Genomic DNA, 18,085 nt, shown 5'->3' with positions numbered 1-18,085 from the left:
TATGCTATCATGTTTTTATAAATATGTTTAGATTATTGTAATTCGATAGTATTAAAAAATCAAACTGAAAAAGATTGCATAGAGTCTAAGTATAAAGTAATTTAGTATTTGTATTCGTTTTTAACCTATACTATAGGATTATCTTCAATAAAATGTAATTCTATTCAATTTTATATGATATGTCGATAAACTTTAAAATTCCAGTAATTTTGTGTGGGATAGCAGTCAATGCTGATGTTTGCAGACAAAGAGCACAAAAATGTACAGAACGATCTTGCTCGTTTTTCTCGATAATACCACATAAAATGACGTGTCCTGCTAGTAATACTTGTTCTCCTTCTATAAAATTTCTCGATGAACTGCTACAAGTAGCATATTTCATTATATCAGATAGTAATATATAATTCATTTTACATTGACGACTAACAAACGACCCAGATAGAGTAGCCATTTTGTAAAAATACAGCGCCCTCTATAGTTCATGAAAAACGCGAATAGAACAGGGTCAAAAAAAGTGGTGCCCTTGGCTTTAAAGCTTATATATTGGGCAGCCACGCCCTCGGGCGCTGGGCTTGACGCGCCCTTTACCAGTCGTGGTGAGACACGACATGACAATTTGCTTCACTAAAAGCAAGAAAGTTAAACTTTACAAAATATTTTATATTGGGCATTAATTTATATAAGTATTATTGATATTATTTTGTCTCTATTATTAAATTAAATTACTGAAAAATTTGTAATATTCTAATTCATCTCAACAAAAGAAAAACAAAGAAATACTTACTTTGTTTTTCTTTTGTTAAGGTTACTGTGATTTTATTTGTAATATGTGTAATTTTATGTTCCTACTATTGTTGCACTATTACTACATTCCGTGACTTTTTTATTTAATACATATTAGAAATAAAAAAACTATACATAGGGGCGGAATTTATCCTTCTGCCTCCAGTGAAAATAACTCTAGGCCAGGCTATGGTCCTCATATACATTGCAGAAAGTTAGCTGAATTAATCCCAGTGGCTGGTTCATTCTTATTGTGGAAAGTTACTATGATTTTTCTAAACTACATTATAAAAAATAAATACTGTATACAATGTTGACTGCTGGCACATAAAGTGTGACTTTATATAAGTTTGTATAATACATGCAAGACTAAGCAATTGGCCAGCATAAAAAGCAGGCACTCAGTAAAAAATTCTGTATGTTCAGTTACTTTATACACAATATTAACAGTAATTTTTTTTAGAAAAAGTGCACTGGGTTTATAAAAAGCATAGACACTATTAAGCAATTGTAAGCTTGAAAGGCACTTTATGGCAGGCATTCCTATGACCTGGCCCAAGATTTTGTTGACAAAACTGCATCAAACAGCAGGTTAGCTTGGGGATGCCTCTTTGGGAAGACAGAAGGGTTCATGAATGCCATACAGGATAGGGTCATAAATACTAAAAACTGCAGAAACTCACAAATGACACATGTAGAAAATGTCAGATCATGCCAGAAACTATACAACACATCACTTCTGGTTGCAAGATCTTGGCACAGACAGATTATTTACACAGACATAATCAAGTAGCAAATATACACCAAGAGCTTGCAAAGAAACACAAATTATTAGGCATCCACAAACCATACTACAAATACATTCCACAGACAGTATTGGAAAACAACATGCACAAAATTTACTATGACAGAGCCATAATCACAGAAATACTAAATACTAAATTTACCACAACAGATCATACATCACACTCATTGACACACACAATAAAATCACATACATTATAGATGATATGTGTATAATGTATCCATTCCAAACACTCACAATATACAAAACACATGCGCTGAAAAAATCAGCAAGTACATAGAACTAGCCCAGGAAATAATACACTTGTAAAGGATGGATAGGGTGCTTATTGTACCTGTTGTTCTCTCCTCTACAAGTGTCATACCACACACATTACACAAAAGCCTGGGAACATTACAATTGAATAGAAACACGTACATCACACTACAGAAGGCCACTATATTGAATGCATGTCATATTGTTATGAAATTCCTAAATACAGACACACACATTGACACATTTATTTTTTTGTTTTGTTTTCGTTGCTATGCCTTGACTCTGGTCCAGCATAGTACACAGCCTGTAGTGTCAACCGAGTATAACCCACTATCCAACATAATTATAATAATAATATGTGTATAATTAAAGCTATTAGTCTTTTAATCTGTAAAACTATAACTGTGTATTAATATTTTATTGTAATCTTGCTCCTGGCTCAACTCTTTAGAGAATTAATAAATTTTGTATGATAATTATCATCTTTAAAAGATTCAACTATTATATAAAGCCAAACAATCTGCCATATTATTGAGCTTAATAAGGCTAATTTTTAATTAATACCAAATGATCTGCAATATTATCAAGCTATGATAAGGCTAAAAAATAAGCCTTTAAATAATACAACTTAAAAATAGTTCAATAAATATTTGGTTAAATATAAATAAATATTTTCTGACAATGATTTTTTTATTCAGTCTGATATTGAATTATTTGATAAACTCATGCCAATTCAAACTTTGCTAAATCTGAACCAATTTTAAATTGTTTTTCAACTAAATGTTCCAGTCAAAAAGATATCACTGATTATTTTCTAAAATCATAATGAAGTTATAAAATTAGTATGTACTCTTATTTTTAACATAAAAATATGTACCAAAAATAGTATAAACATTATACATTTTTTAAAATTTGCCTTTAATATTTTCTGACTGCAATTATTTAAAATCTTTTTTCCATATATAATTATCTTACTGCTTTTGGAAAATATATGAAGTAGAAATTTCTTTTTTTTTTAATAGTTTTACTAATAACTTAAGAATAATTTTACCTTCTTGAAAGTATAATAAGTACTTTCAAAAGGTTGTATCATCCAGCTAATTAATAACAAATTCAGAAATCTCATTTTGTATTATGTATTATAAATTACTATGTTAATTTAAATAATATTACTAACGTTATATCAGCATTATTATGCAATCCAAAAACTAAAGGAGTATCGACAGCAGGAAGATCTTCTATAAATTTAATATATTCGTCTCTTTTATTGCATCTTGGCATTCTATATCCAATATAAAATGAAAATTCATCTTGAAACATGTGTTCTCCAAAATATACCTATATTTATTTGTAAAATATATTATTAATAAATAGCATTAAAAATTCAAAAATATTTTTAATAAAATTAAAAATTTTACTTTTGTTAAGGTACTTAATAATCTTTTGTCAAGATCATCAGTTACTCTTCCACCGTACTGAACTTCTCCAATCATATAATGTACCGTTATCCAAGAAACACCCTTTTTTTGAAAAAATAAGATGTTAGCAATTTTTTCTTTATAAAAAAGTTTTTAAACATTAATAGTACTTTTTTTGGATCCATGTCATCTAGATGATTTTGTATAAACTGAACACTTGCTGACCAGTCCAATGAATTGAATTCATAAGGAATATTCCATCCTAATGGGCCAAATTTTCTTCGTTCCTGTAAATTTGAAAATTTATAAATGTGTACGATCTTTTTTTCCATCAGCATGCAAAATATATTCATATCTTAGCTATAAAATAATTTATTAGTTAAGCATTAAGCATAAGTCAAGTTTTGATAATATTTTATCAAAACTTGACTTATTTTACTTAAAATATTGAATTTAATAATTAATAAAATGAAAGATTTTTAAATATTTTCCAAACCTGAACAACTCCATGGAGAAAAGAAACTCCATATAACATTGACTGCCATTGAGGATATGAAATTATTTCTAGCATGTGATCACTCATTAAGGAATAAGTGCGTTTAAGATTAGCTTTCAATCCTTGAGGTGGTTCATTTGTATATCTGATAGACATCTGTAATAAAGAAATTGGAAATCTTTGATGACCTTCGGTTGTAATCCAAATTCTAAAACTGTTGTTTATAGTTTGGGTTGAAATTAATATTTCTAAAACTTCGTCCATGAATTCGAGTCCCAAATGGCAGTTTTGTAATAATGACCATCCTCCCTGAAATAAAAATTTATTGACTTAGAATAAAATGATATTCTACCATTTTAACGATTAATTTTCATTAATTTTTATATAGCTATATTTAATATTCAAGTTTCTGTAATGTAATTTTAATACTCTAGAAATATTTTTTGTAACATTGGTCATTAGACTATTATTTCAACTGTCATTTGATGATTTACAGATTAGTGACATGTCACCATCCTAACATAGAGATAGACTAAACAGACTAGTTTGAAGGACTATTCATGTAGAAAATGAAAGCAGATGCAAGGAAGATAGTAAATCAGCTAAAGGAATGATGTGAAAAATCAATATACAGTAGAGCATCGATTATCCGACCCCCGATTAACCGTCACATCGGTTAACCGACCGTTCTAGTCGACAAATTTCAAATGTCCGCTAGTGATGTGGCGCTACAATATTTGGCTATGTCTTGGCTACTTTAATATTATTTTTGTTAAATTTTTGCGTATTTTAGCTGGCATCAACGGCTCGACCATTGAAGGGAGGCCAGTATTTAAACGAGACTTAATTTTCAAATTATGAGTGGTTGTTTGTTTTGTGAGCAATAAAATAATTTTAAAATAATTTTTAACGATACAATAGCGACAATTATTATTTTAAGAAAATTTGTTAGGCTAAACATCGATGAAAATTCAACACAAAGTTGGTTAATAGCGATATACTAATATACTAATTACATGGGATATACTATTATACTATACTAATAATGTATTTTTTTCATTATTTTCAGTTATCCGACCAACCTGAGTTCCCAATTGAGTCAGATAATTGATGCTCTATTGTATTGTAAACAGAAGACAATGACAAAAATAAGGAATGGCAGGGGCATTGGACAAGATAGGATCCCTGTCAAGGCTTAGAAGGCACTCAAGAGACGGCACTGGCCTATAATGGAATAAATTAAGAAAAAATGTAAATATGAAGAAGTAACAAATAAAGGTGAGAAAGCATGACTATTTATTAAGGAAAAGAGAATGCACAAGAGTGTAGAAATTACAGATGTATAAAGTTGATATATCATACAGTAAAATATTGAATCACTACAACGTTCCTTATTTATCCAGCAGTCAATTTAATAAAAGAATGAATGTTTTCAGTCACTTTTAGTGGTCTGTTCAGATTATGTAAGCCATTCAAATAACAAAAAAGTTTTTATATTTTCTAAAATGGAATTACAAAAGCTTTTTCATTATTTGAATGGTTTATTAACCCAAATAGGCCCTAAAAATGACCAAAAACATGTGTTCTTTTATTAAATTTACTGGAAAAGTATATTTATAAAAAGAAAAGTAAGAAAGGTGCATGGTGACTCATTGTATGTTGTTCCAGCTGTAGCGCTACGCGACTATGTATTGTTATTATATGTATGTATATATATATTTTTGTCGGGTTCCTTTGTGTTTTGTATCGGGTTTTTTGTCATTTATGCGATGTCACGTGTGTGTGTTATGATGTCACCGATTGGGTGGAGCTTTCCGATATGTAACGCTACGCGACTATTGGTTGTTAATATGTGTATGTGTATAAATATTATTTTTTTGTCGGGTTCCTTTTGTTTTGTATCGGGTTCTTGCCATTTATACAATGTCACGTGCGCGTGTATTATGATGTCACCGCATGGGAGGAGCTTTCCGATTGGTCCAAGGTGGGACACGTGGTAATGCGGACTTCCAGAGAGCGGGAGATATAAAACGTGTGAACTCCCGTTATAGGATTATTCTGGTCTCTGTACCCGTTGAGGAGAGTGGTCGTTATACTGGTAAAAATAAACCTTTTCTTTGTTTCCGTGCACGTGTTGGTCATTTACTGTGTCCTTTGTTTTATTGCCCTGTGGATTCCTATCTACGGCATACTCTACATTGGCGTCCGCGACAGGATTTTTGTGATCGAGTGTTTGTTGTGAAAGGACCGGCCAACCGTGCATTCTTTTGTTGGAAAGTTTCGATAAAACTATGGATGAACAGATTATTAGTGGATCTTCAGGGACAGGAGCAGGAGAATTTGGCAATGTGCCCATTGTAACGGGATTTATGGGTATGATCCCATGTTTTTCGAATCTGCCAGGAGACACCTTAGATGTGAGTCGATTTTTCGAAACCGTCGAGGACACAGCGTTATTGGCAAGTTGGGACGAGAAAGTGAAGGTCAACGTGGTTCGTGCTCGCCTAAAAGGAGAGCCTTTGTCTGTGTTTTTCGACTTGCGGGACCAGGGCGTCAGAAGCTATGATGAAATCAGGAGAGGACTTATAAAATGCTTTGGTCGTAAGGAAAAGGAACAAAGCCCCTTTGATCAAGTATTAAAGATATCCCAGAGAAGAGGTGAGAAAGTTTATGAATATGGGATTAGGGTTAAATCATTGTTTTCGCGAGCGGTGACGCGCAACCCTAACTTAGCGACAATTCGCGACAATGCCGTCAAGGAGTGTTTTGTGAAAGGGCTATTAGCGGAGATTCGGAGGCAGGTAATGCAGAGCCGGCCAGACACTTTGGATGAGGCGATAGCAAGGGCCGAAGAGGAAGAGGAAACTGAATCAGCCTGCAATAAGCGAAACAGGATAAGTGAGGTATGCGCAAATGTTGAGCATGAAAGGGGTTTGGAGGGAAAGGAAGGACAAATAGGTAACCGTGTAGCGGAATTGGAGACTCAAGTAAAGAGTTTAACTGAGTCTATGGCATCTTTGCTTGAATATGTGAAGGAAAGTAAGGGCCGCGAGAAGTGGGGAGAAGAGCGCCGTTGCTACTCGTGCGGTGAGAGGGGACATATTGCGAGGAGATGCAACAAAAGAAGGGATTTAAACTAGTCACAGGTCATTTGAAAGGTCAGGCGAATGACCCGTTAGTTAAATTAGAACTGACCAGTAAGATACATTTGTCAAACCGAGGGTTACCGATTGTAAAGGGAGTAATAATAGGTCATGAAATTGCTGGCCTAGTAGATACGGGCGCCGAAAGGACCGTTATTAATAATGAATTGACTGAATACCTCAAGCAAGAAAATAAGAATTGGGTGGTCCCGAATGATTCATGTATTAGTGGGATGTCAGGAGCACTCATAAAAAGTGACGAGGCCGTAGAAATCGAGTGCTGTTTCCATGATGGGAATAAGGTATGCACGAAAACACCTAGTGTTGGTTTTCCTGAAGGGGCAAGTTATGATATGATCATCGGAATGGACATTATTTGCCAGCACCCTGGGTTGTTGGTGGGGATCGGATCGGTAGTTAAGGCAGATAAACCGAGTTGCGAAGGGGGATTTTGTATTAATATAAATAGTGAGGCAAGTGTAGAAAGAGAAGTGTGGAAGTTGGATCACCTGGACGACCCGGTTAAGGGGAAGATAATAGATATTTTGAGCAAATATCCTGACGCTGTCGCTAGCGAAATTGCCGAGTTATCTGGCACTAGCAGATATATGCACTCTGTCAGCCTGACGTTGGAACGACCTGTTAATGTGAGACAGTACCGAATTCCATACAGTTACTTACCTGGCCTTAAGAAGCAAGTTATTGAGCTGGTCAAAGCAGGTATATTTGAAGAGAGCTCATCGGAGTGGAACTCTCCTATACATGGTTGTTCCTAAGAGCTCTGGTGAGATTTGTATCACTTTAGACCTGCGAAAGATTAATGAGATAACAAAACCCCAGGTATTCCCAATGGCTCGGATAGATGACATTTTATCCCAACTTAACGGTAACAGATATTTCTCCGTATTAGACTTGAAGGCAGGATATTTCCAGATTCCTCTGGACCCTAAGGTGAGGCACATATTTGCCCATATTTGCCTTCTCCACGCCTTGGGGAAAATACCAACTTCGTAGGATGCCTCAGGGTGGGAAGAATAGTGGGAGGTTCTTCCAATACATTATGACAAAGATTTTAGCAAAATTTGTCGGAAATAGCTGCTTTGTGTTTCAAGATGATATTGTATTATTTTCACAAAGTTTGGAGGATCATCTTGAACTGGTCGATTGTGTAATAAGTACATTAAGGGATGAGGGCCTAAAACTAAATCCGAGTAAATGCCAAATATTAGCAAAAGAAGTGAGATATTTAGGACACATTATTAATAGCGAGGGGGTGCAACCTGACCCAAACAATGTTGAGTCGATAAAAAAGGTGGAAGCACCTCGTAACGTGAAAGAGGTTCGAAGTTTTCTCAGTATGGTTGGCTTTTTTCGGAATTTTATTCCGTCGTTCTCTGATATCGCTGCCCCACTGACGGAACTCACGAAGAAAGGGAGGAGATTTTTTTGGAGTCCATAGTGTCAGGGAGGTTTTGAAAAGTTAAAGGAGGAAATAGCTAACCCACCAATCCTAGCCCACCCGGATTTTGACAGACCATTCTATTTGCATACTGACGCATCTGACAAAGCGGTAGCTGCGGTGCTTGAACAGCAGCACGAAAGGGGACTGGCTCCGATAGGCTATTTTAGTAAAAGATTCCAAGGGGCGGAGATCAATTACTCCACAGTTGAGAAGGAGTGTTTAGCAATTATTTTAGCCTTAAGGCATTTCAAATTTTTGATTTTGGGTCAGAAAACGATAATACTCTCTGACCATAAACCCCTTGTTTTCCTTAGCAACATTCAAAATGGGAGCAAGCGTCTGACTCGTTGGATAATGGAGATTATGGATTACCATATAGAAGTCCAACATGTAAGAGGTGTAGACAATAAAGTAGTGGATTTCCTGTCTAGGAATGTAAACGGGGTTCATCACTTCGATGTAGAGTCAAAAAGGGCTGTGATCCCTAACAGATATGATATTGGATTGTCACAGGATCGCGATGAAACGTTTGGCCCCATAAAAAGGGATTTATTGAGAAACCCCGGGAATAGAAACATTGGGAACCATATGCACCAGTATGTAGTAATAAGCGAATGCTTGTATAAGAAAAAATTCTTGAGGTCCCGTGGCAAGTATGTTAGCCAATTATGCGTAGGGGAAGATCTTGCTAGGGAAGTAATTAAGGCTGTTCACGAAAATGACCTATGGGGACATTGGGGCGTGCGGAAAACTGTAGTAAACATTGAGAAACACTATTATATTCGGAATTTGAGAGAAAGGGTTGAGGAAGTCATTAAGATGTGTGAAAGGTGCCAGAGGCATAATATCCACAAAGGGAAGGTTCCGTTCCAAGAAAACGAAATGGCCAAGGCACCTTTCCAAAAAATTGCTGTTGATATAATAGGGCCTATTAGTGCATCGAGCAGCGGTAACCGGTTCATCCTTGTAATAGTAGACATTTTCACTCGTTTTGTGGAAGCACACCCCTTGAAGGACCAAACTGCATGGTCCGTGAGTGACACTATATTTAATGAAATCGTTTGTAGGTACGGTGCCCCCGAAGTAATTATTTCCGATAGAGGTACCAACTTCCTATCATCATTATTCTCTGACTGCTGTAAGTGGTTAGGAATTAGGAGGAATGTTACGACTGCTTATAGGCCCTGTGCGAATGGCACGTGCGAACGGGTGAACAAGTCGTTAGTCGAAATGATAACTAAATCATCTAACGATAGGAGGGTCGAATGGGATGAAATGATACTTTCTGCGTGTTTTGTCTACAACAATTCCTATCACGCTGCTATAAATGAGTCACCTGCATTCCTATTGTATGGCATTGATCCCCGTACTCCCAACATTGAACACCTGCCTGATGATATGTCGACCGATGAACGTAGGGCATTCCTCATCACGAAACTCCGTGCATTACGAGAGAATGCAAGTAACCATGCGCGAATTTACAACAAAAAAGGAAGGGATTATCGAAGCAAGGGGAGAAAATTAATAAGTTTCTCGGAGGGGCAGAGAGTTTGGGTTAGAAAGAAGGGCATTAAAAGGAATAAGTTCTCTTATAATTATAAAGGACCCTTTCGGATCACCAAGGTAATAAACCCAACTACGTATAGTGTGGAGGGTTGCAATTTGAAGGACCAGGAAACTGTTCATGTCGATCGCCTAAAGCCTTGCTATGGTGATCCGATTGGTAATAAGAAAGAAAAACGGGAGGTTAAGGATATTGTACCGGAGGATGAGGATGAGGATGAAGCCCTGGATGATCGGGTAGTAAGGCAACGTGGGGTTGTCCCTAACACACAGGGTGTTGGCAAAACTGGTGTGCAGAATTGCACTGACCTTGACGTGCGTAAGAAACCGTATAACTTACGTCAACGGAAGATTGATTTTCGTAGTATGCACTACGGAAAGTAAGTCGCTTGTGGGGGGGAGATATGTAGCGCTACGCGACTATGTATTGTTATTATATGTATGTATATATATATTTTTGTCGGGTTCCTTTGTGTTTTGTATCGGGTTTTTTGTCATTTATGCGATGTCACGTGTGTGTGTGTTATGATGTCACCGATTGGGTGGAGCTTTCCGATATGTAACGCTACGCGACTATTGGTTGTTAATATGTGTATGTGTATAAATCTTATTTTTTTGTCGGGTTCCTTTTGTTTTGTATCGGGTTTTTGCCATTTATACGATGTCACGTGTGCGTGTATTATGATGTCACCGCATGGGAGGAGCTTTCCGATTGGTCCAAGGTGGGACACGTGGTAATGCGGACTTCCGGAGAGCGGGATATATAAAACGTGTGAACTCCCGTTATAGGATTATTCTGGTCTCTGTACCCGTTGAGGAGAGTGGTCGTTATACTGGTAAAAATAAACCTTTTCTTTGTTTCCGTGCATGTGTTGGTCATTTACTGTGTCCTTTGTTTTATTGCCCCATGGATTCCTATCTACGGCATACTCTACACAGCATTATAAGTAATATTTAAGTAAAAAATATTGGAAATGAATTAATATAGAAGACTAACAGAAGAAGAACCAATAGCAAATTAATAATTTGACTTAATTCCAGAAAAATCAATTGTTGATGCAATATTTAGTCTTTGACAGATCATAGAAAGATAGCAAGAATTGTGTATGGTTTTATATACATATACAAACATCTCAAAACCCAATACATTAGTAATAAGCCAAATAACTACTGGATTAAATCAGGCTACTTTTCTGCAATTATTTTAAATTAATTTCTAAATAATTTGTCACCAGAGGGAGGTGTCACCTCTTATTAAATTTAATAATTATAATGTAGAGGACGTGGTTGCTGTATCACCAAATGCAGTGTGTAGCGTCTTTGTAATCCAAAAAGATAAGCCAACCCGAAATGCATCTGAATTAGAAATTTTTAAATAAAACGTAACGTTTTCTAACCAATTGCTGTTCGTTCGTCTACCAATTATCTTTTTGGATTACAAAGACGCTACACACTGCAATTAATAATTATAATTTAATTTAATTATTTAGAAATGAATTAAAAATAATCGTGGAAAGTGGCCCAATTTAATCCAATAGTCATTTGGCTTATTGTGTCTGGATTTCTTCAACTTATAAAAAAGCCAAGGATAGAATGCAGAGTAGAGAAGTCTCAGAGAAAACTTAGTACTGTAGAAATATGTCAGATTGATAGAAGAATATATATAGCCATAAAGGCAAAAGTCAAGAATTGTCACAGAGTTGAAAATTTTAAGTACGGATTGGGCTTCAGGGAAGAATTCAGCATTGAGCCTTTTTCTATTCAACATAGTGATGGACATGCCAACAGATCAAGTAAGAGAGGAAAGGCCCTAGAGCATATTATGTATGCTGTGTGTAGAGTCAAAAGAAAGGGCCAAGTTAAAGTTTCCTAAATAGAATAATACATTATGTGAGAAAGATTTCAATGTTAATAAAACCAAAACAGGATGTATTTTCTGCAATGTAAAAAGTTGTAATTGATTTGGCTTTGAATGAAGAAGTTATTAATCATTTTAAATACCTCAGCTCAATTGTAGAGGAAAAAGGAAAATTGGAAAAAGTTACTGGCTAAATCCAAGCCACTTTGAAAAAACTGGGAAGGATGTTAGAGAGTTCTGTATGACAAGAGGATACCAGTAAAACTGAAATGTAAAGCATACAAAACAATGATGTAACCAGCTAACTTGTGTAAATTTTACCCTTCAAAAGAACTAATATCAACATGATAAAAAACTCGGAAATAAAAATGTTACATTGATGAATGGAATGGACCAAATTAGAAATGAGCATGTAAAAAGGGCAGTAACAATGACAGACTTGGCCAGGATGCAAAATCAAGACAGTTTGTCTCTATTATGATAAAAATAAAAACTACATGAGAAGAAATGTTATGGCAGAGAAAATTATTGTTAAAACAGAGAAGAGAAAGCCCTAGGGCAATGCAATGAGATTTTTAAAAGGGTGAAGTTTATGAAAAATAATTTTTTAAATATACAGTCAAACCCTGTTTATATGTTTTTCAAGGAAACTGAGAAAAAGACACAAGTTCTTTTGAATTGCTTTCAGAGTGAATACAGTTATCACAAAAGTGCACATGGCATGGCACAAATTAATACAGTCAAACTTCAGGTTCTGTGGGATCTGCAAGTGTCTGAAACTTGCAGGAGAGTGACAGAAAACGATTTACCATGAGTACAATCACACCAAGAGATGCTAAAAACTAATTTTATATACACAATTATTATATACAGTATATTCACAAAATTCACAAGTGTTTATCACATGACAGCTCACAATGATTAGGCAGATGAAGAACAAGGGGAATGGTCCACTGAATACCAAAAATATTCACACTTCAGGAATGCGAAGCAGAGACAAATTCTATCCACAGTGACAAAGGTTGTCTCTCACCAACAGTTTCTTCAATGTTAATGATGGATTAAAAAAAAAAAAAAAAAAACAGTTAGACTTACACCTCTTCTCGACACAGAGAAAGCAGATGAACTCTTCGATGAACCTCACTCTAGGGCAAAACACACCTCCCTTCCAGTCTCTGGACAGAATGCCAATCCCACACCGAACACCCCTTTTATACATTGCCATCGGTGCAGGGCTGCCATACAAAAACCGCCCAAAGTCACGCAAAATATAACAAAAGAAGAATGTAGACATTGTGGATAAAAGTACAAATAATAATTTATATCACGTACTTAGTCGACCGACAAACAAAATTTAAAAAGGATAAATAACAATATATGCAATTAAAAATATATACAATTTTTTTTTAACGTAACCCAACAATAAATCTTTCAACACAGTTTCGAACACCTTGCTTTTTGAACAATTCAGTTTACAAATGCCATATTTGCCCCGGTTGCCATATGATAACTCGCTTGCCAAATGAACTACTTGGCAAGAGCTGGACACAAATTAGAAAGACATTGACAGTCAACTCCATATATTTTTGAGTTAAAAAAAGTTGACAACCCAACCAATCAATGACGGGACTACCGATTCAGAAGTTAGTGGTGCCAAGATTGCCTAATGTCATTAGATGTCACAACATAAAACATTACAACATTAGATGTTGTTATTCAAATTAGATTTCAGTGGGTAAGATACTACTACCATTTTTTTGTGCACATCTTAATTGAATTTCAATAAAATTAATTANATCTTGAAACATGTGTTCTCCAAAATATACCTATATTTATTTGTAAAATATATTATTAATAAATAGCATTAAAAATTCAAAAATATTTTTAATAAAATTAAAAATTTTACTTTTGTTAAGGTACTTAATAATCTTTTGTCAAGATCATCAGTTACTCTTCCACCGTACTGAACTTCTCCAATCATATAATGTACCGTTATCCAAGAAACACCCTTTTTTTGAAAAAATAAGATGTTAGCAATTTTTTCTTTATAAAAAAGTTTTTAAACATTAATAGTACTTTTTTTGGATCCATGTCATCTAGATGATTTTGTATAAACTGAACACTTGCTGACCAGTCCAATGAATTGAATTCATAAGGAATATTCCATCCTAATGGGCCAAATTTTCTTCGTTCCTGTAAATTTGAAAATTTATAAATGTGTACGATCTTTTTTTCCATCAGCATGCAAAATATATTCATATCTTAGCTATAAAATAATTTATTAGTTAAGCATTAAGCATAAGTCAAGTTTTGATAATATTTTATCAAAACTTGACTTATTTTACTTAAAATATTGAATTTAATAATTAATAAAATGAAAGATTTTTAAATATTTTCCAAACCTGAACAACTCCATGGAGAAAAGAAACTCCATATAACATTGACTGCCATTGAGGATATGAAATTATTTCTAGCATGTGATCACTCATTAAGGAATAAGTGCGTTTAAGATTAGCTTTCAATCCTTGAGGTGGTTCATTTGTATATCTGATAGACATCTGTAATAAAGAAATTGGAAATCTTTGATGACCTTCGGTTGTAATCCAAATTCTAAAACTGTTGTTTATAGTTTGGGTTGAAATTAATATTTCTAAAACTTCGTCCATGAATTCGAGTCCCAAATGGCAGTTTTGTAATAATGACCATCCTCCCTGAAATAAAAATTTATTGACTTAGAATAAAATGATATTCTACCATTTTAACGATTAATTTTCATTAATTTTTATATAGCTATATTTAATATTCAAGTTTCTGTAATGTAATTTTAATACTCTAGAAATATTTTTTGTAACATTGGTCATTAGACTATTATTTCAACTGTCATTTGATGATTTACAGATTAGTGACATGTCACCATCCTAACATAGAGATAGACTAAACAGACTAGTTTGAAGGACTATTCATGTAGAAAATGAAAGCAGATGCAAGGAAGATAGTAAATCAGCTAAAGGAATGATGTGAAAAATCAATATACAGTAGAGCATCGATTATCCGACCCCCGATTAACCGTCACATCGGTTAACCGACCGTTCTAGTCGACAAATTTCAAATGTCCGCTAGTGATGTGGCGCTACAATATTTGGCTATGTCTTGGCTACTTTAATATTATTTTTGTTAAATTTTTGCGTATTTTAGCTGGCATCAACGGCTCGACCATTGAAGGGAGGCCAGTATTTAAACGAGACTTAATTTTCAAATTATGAGTGGTTGTTTGTTTTGTGAGCAATAAAATAATTTTAAAATAATTTTTAACGATACAATAGCGACAATTATTATTTTAAGAAAATTTGTTAGGCTAAACATCGATGAAAATTCAACACAAAGTTGGTTAATAGCGATATACTAATATACTAATTACATGGGCTATCCTATTATACTATACTAATAATGTATTTTTTTCATTATTTTCAGTTATCCGACCAACCTGAGTTCCCAATTGAGTCAGATAATTGATGCTCTATTGTATTGTAAACAGAAGACAATGACAAAAATAAGGAATGGCAGGGGCATTGGACAAGATAGGATCCCTGTCAAGGCTTAGAAGGCACTCAAGAGACGGCACTGGCCTATAATGGAATAAATTAAGAAAAAATGTAAATATGAAGAAGTAACAAATAAAGGTGAGAAAGCATGACTATTTATTAAGGAAAAGAGAATGCACAAGAGTGTAGAAATTACAGATGTATAAAGTTGATATATCATACAGTAAAATATTGAATCACTACAACGTTCCTTATTTATCCAGCAGTCAATTTAATAAAAGAATGAATGTTTTCAGTCACTTTTAGTGGTCTGTTCAGATTATGTAAGCCATTCAAATAACAAAAAAGTTTTTATATTTTCTAAAATGGAATTACAAAAGCTTTTTCATTATTTGAATGGTTTATTAACCCAAATAGGCCCTAAAAATGACCAAAAACATGTGTTCTTTTATTAAATTTACTGGAAAAGTATATTTATAAAAAGAAAAGTAAGAAAGGTGCATGGTGACTCATTGTATGTTGTTCCAGCTGTAGCGCTACGCGACTATGTATTGTTATTATATGTATGTATATATATATTTTTGTCGGGTTCCTTTGTGTTTTGTATCGGGTTTTTTGTCATTTATGCGATGTCACGTGTGTGTGTTATGATGTCACCGATTGGGTGGAGCTTTCCGATATGTAACGCTACGCGACTATTGGTTGTTAATATGTGTATGTGTATAAATATTATTTTTTTGTCGGGTTCCTTTTGTTTTGTATCGAGTTTTTGCCATTTATACGATGTCACGTGTGCGTGTATTATGATGTCACCGCATGGGAGGAGCTTTCCGATTGGTCCAAGGTGGGACACGTGGTAAAGCGGACTTCCGGAGAGCGGGAGATATAAAACGTGTGAACTCCCGTTATAGGATTATTCTGGTCTCTGTACCCGTTGAGGAGAGTGGTCGTTATACTGGTAAAAATAAACCTTTTCTTTGTTTCCGTGCACGTGTTGGTCATTTACTGTGTCCTTTGTTTTATTGCCCCGTGGATTCCTATCTACGGCATACTCTACATTGGCGTCCGCGACAGGATTTTTGTGATCGAGTGTTTGTTGTGAAAGGACCGGCCAACCGTGCATTCTTTTGTTGGAAAGTTTCGATAAAACTATGGATGAACAGATTATTAGTGGATCTTCAGGGACAGGAGCAGGAGAATTTGGCAATGTGCCCATTGTAACGGGATTTATGGGTATGATCCCATGTTTTTCGAATCTGCCAGGAGACACCTTAGATGTGAGTCGATTTTTCGAAACCGTCGAGGACACAGCGTTATTGGCAAGTTGGGACGAGAAAGTGAAGGTCAACGTGGTTCGTGCTTGCCTAAAAGGAGAGCCTTTGTCTGTGTTTTTCGACTTGCGGGACCAGGGCGTCAGAAGCTATGATGAAATCAGGAGAGGACTTATAAAATGCTTTGGTCGTAAGGAAAAGGAACAAAGCCCCTTTGATCAAGTATTAAAGATATCCCAGAGAAGAGGTGAGAAAGTTTATGAATATGGGATTAGGGTTAAATCATTGTTTTTGCGAGCGGTGACGCGCAACCCTAACTTAGCGACAATTCGCGACAATGCCGTCAAGGAGTGTCTTGTGAAAGGGCTATTAGCGGAGATTCGGAGGCAGGTAATGCAGAGCCGGCCAGACACTTTGGATGAGGCGATAGCAAGGGCCGAAGAGGAAGAGGAAACTGAATCAGCCTGCAATAAGCGAAACAGGATAAGTGAGGTATGCGCAAATGTTGAGCATGAAAGGGGTTTGGAGGGAAAGGAAGGACAAATAGGTAACCGTGTAGCGGAATTGGAGACTCAAGTAAAGAGTTTAACTGAGTCTATGGCATCTTTGCTTGAATATGTGAAGGAAAGTAAGGGCCGCGAGAAGTGGGGAGAAGAGCGCCGTTGCTACTCATGCGGTGAGAGGGGACATATTGCGAGGAGAGGCAACAAAAGAAGGGATTTAAACTAGTCACAGGTCATTTGAAAGGTCAGGCGAATGACCCGTTAGTTAAATTAGAACTGACCAGTAAGATACCGAGGGTTACCGATTGTAAAAGGAGTAATAATAGGTCGTGAAATTGCTGGCCTAGTAGATACGGGCGCCGAAAGGACCGTTATTAATAATGAATTGACTGAATACCTCAAGCAAGAAAATAAGAATTGGGTGGTCCCGAATGATTCATGTATTAGTGGGATGTCAGGAGCACTCATAAAAAGTGACGAGGCCGTAGAAATCGAGTGCTGTTTCCATGATGGGAATAAGGTATGCACGAAAACACCTAGTGTTGGTTTTCCTGAAGGGGCAAGTTATGATATGATCATCGGGATGGACATTATTTGCCAGCACCCTGGGTTGTTGGTGGGGATCGGATCGGTAGTTAAGGCAGATAAACCGAGTTGCGAAGGGGGATTTTGTATTAATATAAATAGTGAGGCAAGTGTAGAAAGAGAAGTGTGGAAGTTGGATCACCTGGACGACCCGGTTAAGGGGAAGATAATAGATATTTTGAGCAAATATCCTGACGCTGTCGCTAGCGAAATTGCCGAGTTATCTGGCACTAGCAGATATATGCACTCTGTCAGCCTGACGTCGGAACGACCTGTTAATGTGAGACAGTACCGAATTCGATACAGTTACTTACCTGGCCTTAAGAAGCAAGTTATTGAGCTGGTCAAAGCAGGTATATTTGAAGAGAGCTCATCGGAGTGGAACTCTCCTATACATGTTG

At 35.6% G+C, this 18,085-nt stretch overlaps 1 protein-coding gene across 1 annotated transcript in view; it reads right to left on the bottom strand.

Moving 5' to 3' along the window:
* The window catches only part of LOC111633704 (dynein heavy chain 8, axonemal-like), a gene marked incomplete at its 5' end in the record, with an annotated part of 140,367 nt that overhangs the window by 11,079 nt on the left and 111,203 nt on the right, over positions 1–18,085 (bottom strand). The window contains 4 exons of the mRNA XM_023378317.1: positions 3,021–3,181; positions 13,690–13,791; positions 13,860–13,976; positions 14,186–14,494. Of these exons, the coding sequence (XP_023234085.1) occupies positions 3,021–3,181; positions 13,690–13,791; positions 13,860–13,976; positions 14,186–14,494 (689 nt within the window). The remainder of the gene's footprint in view (positions 1–3,020; positions 3,182–13,689; positions 13,792–13,859; positions 13,977–14,185; positions 14,495–18,085) is intronic.

This window comes from Centruroides sculpturatus, unplaced genomic scaffold (assembly GCF_000671375.1).
Source record: "Centruroides sculpturatus isolate CEXI.00-Female unplaced genomic scaffold, Cexi_2.0 scaffold647, whole genome shotgun sequence".
In the NCBI taxonomy this organism is placed as follows: Eukaryota; Metazoa; Arthropoda; class Arachnida; order Scorpiones; family Buthidae; genus Centruroides; species Centruroides sculpturatus.
This window is presented reverse-complemented; position numbering and strand designations above follow the sequence as displayed.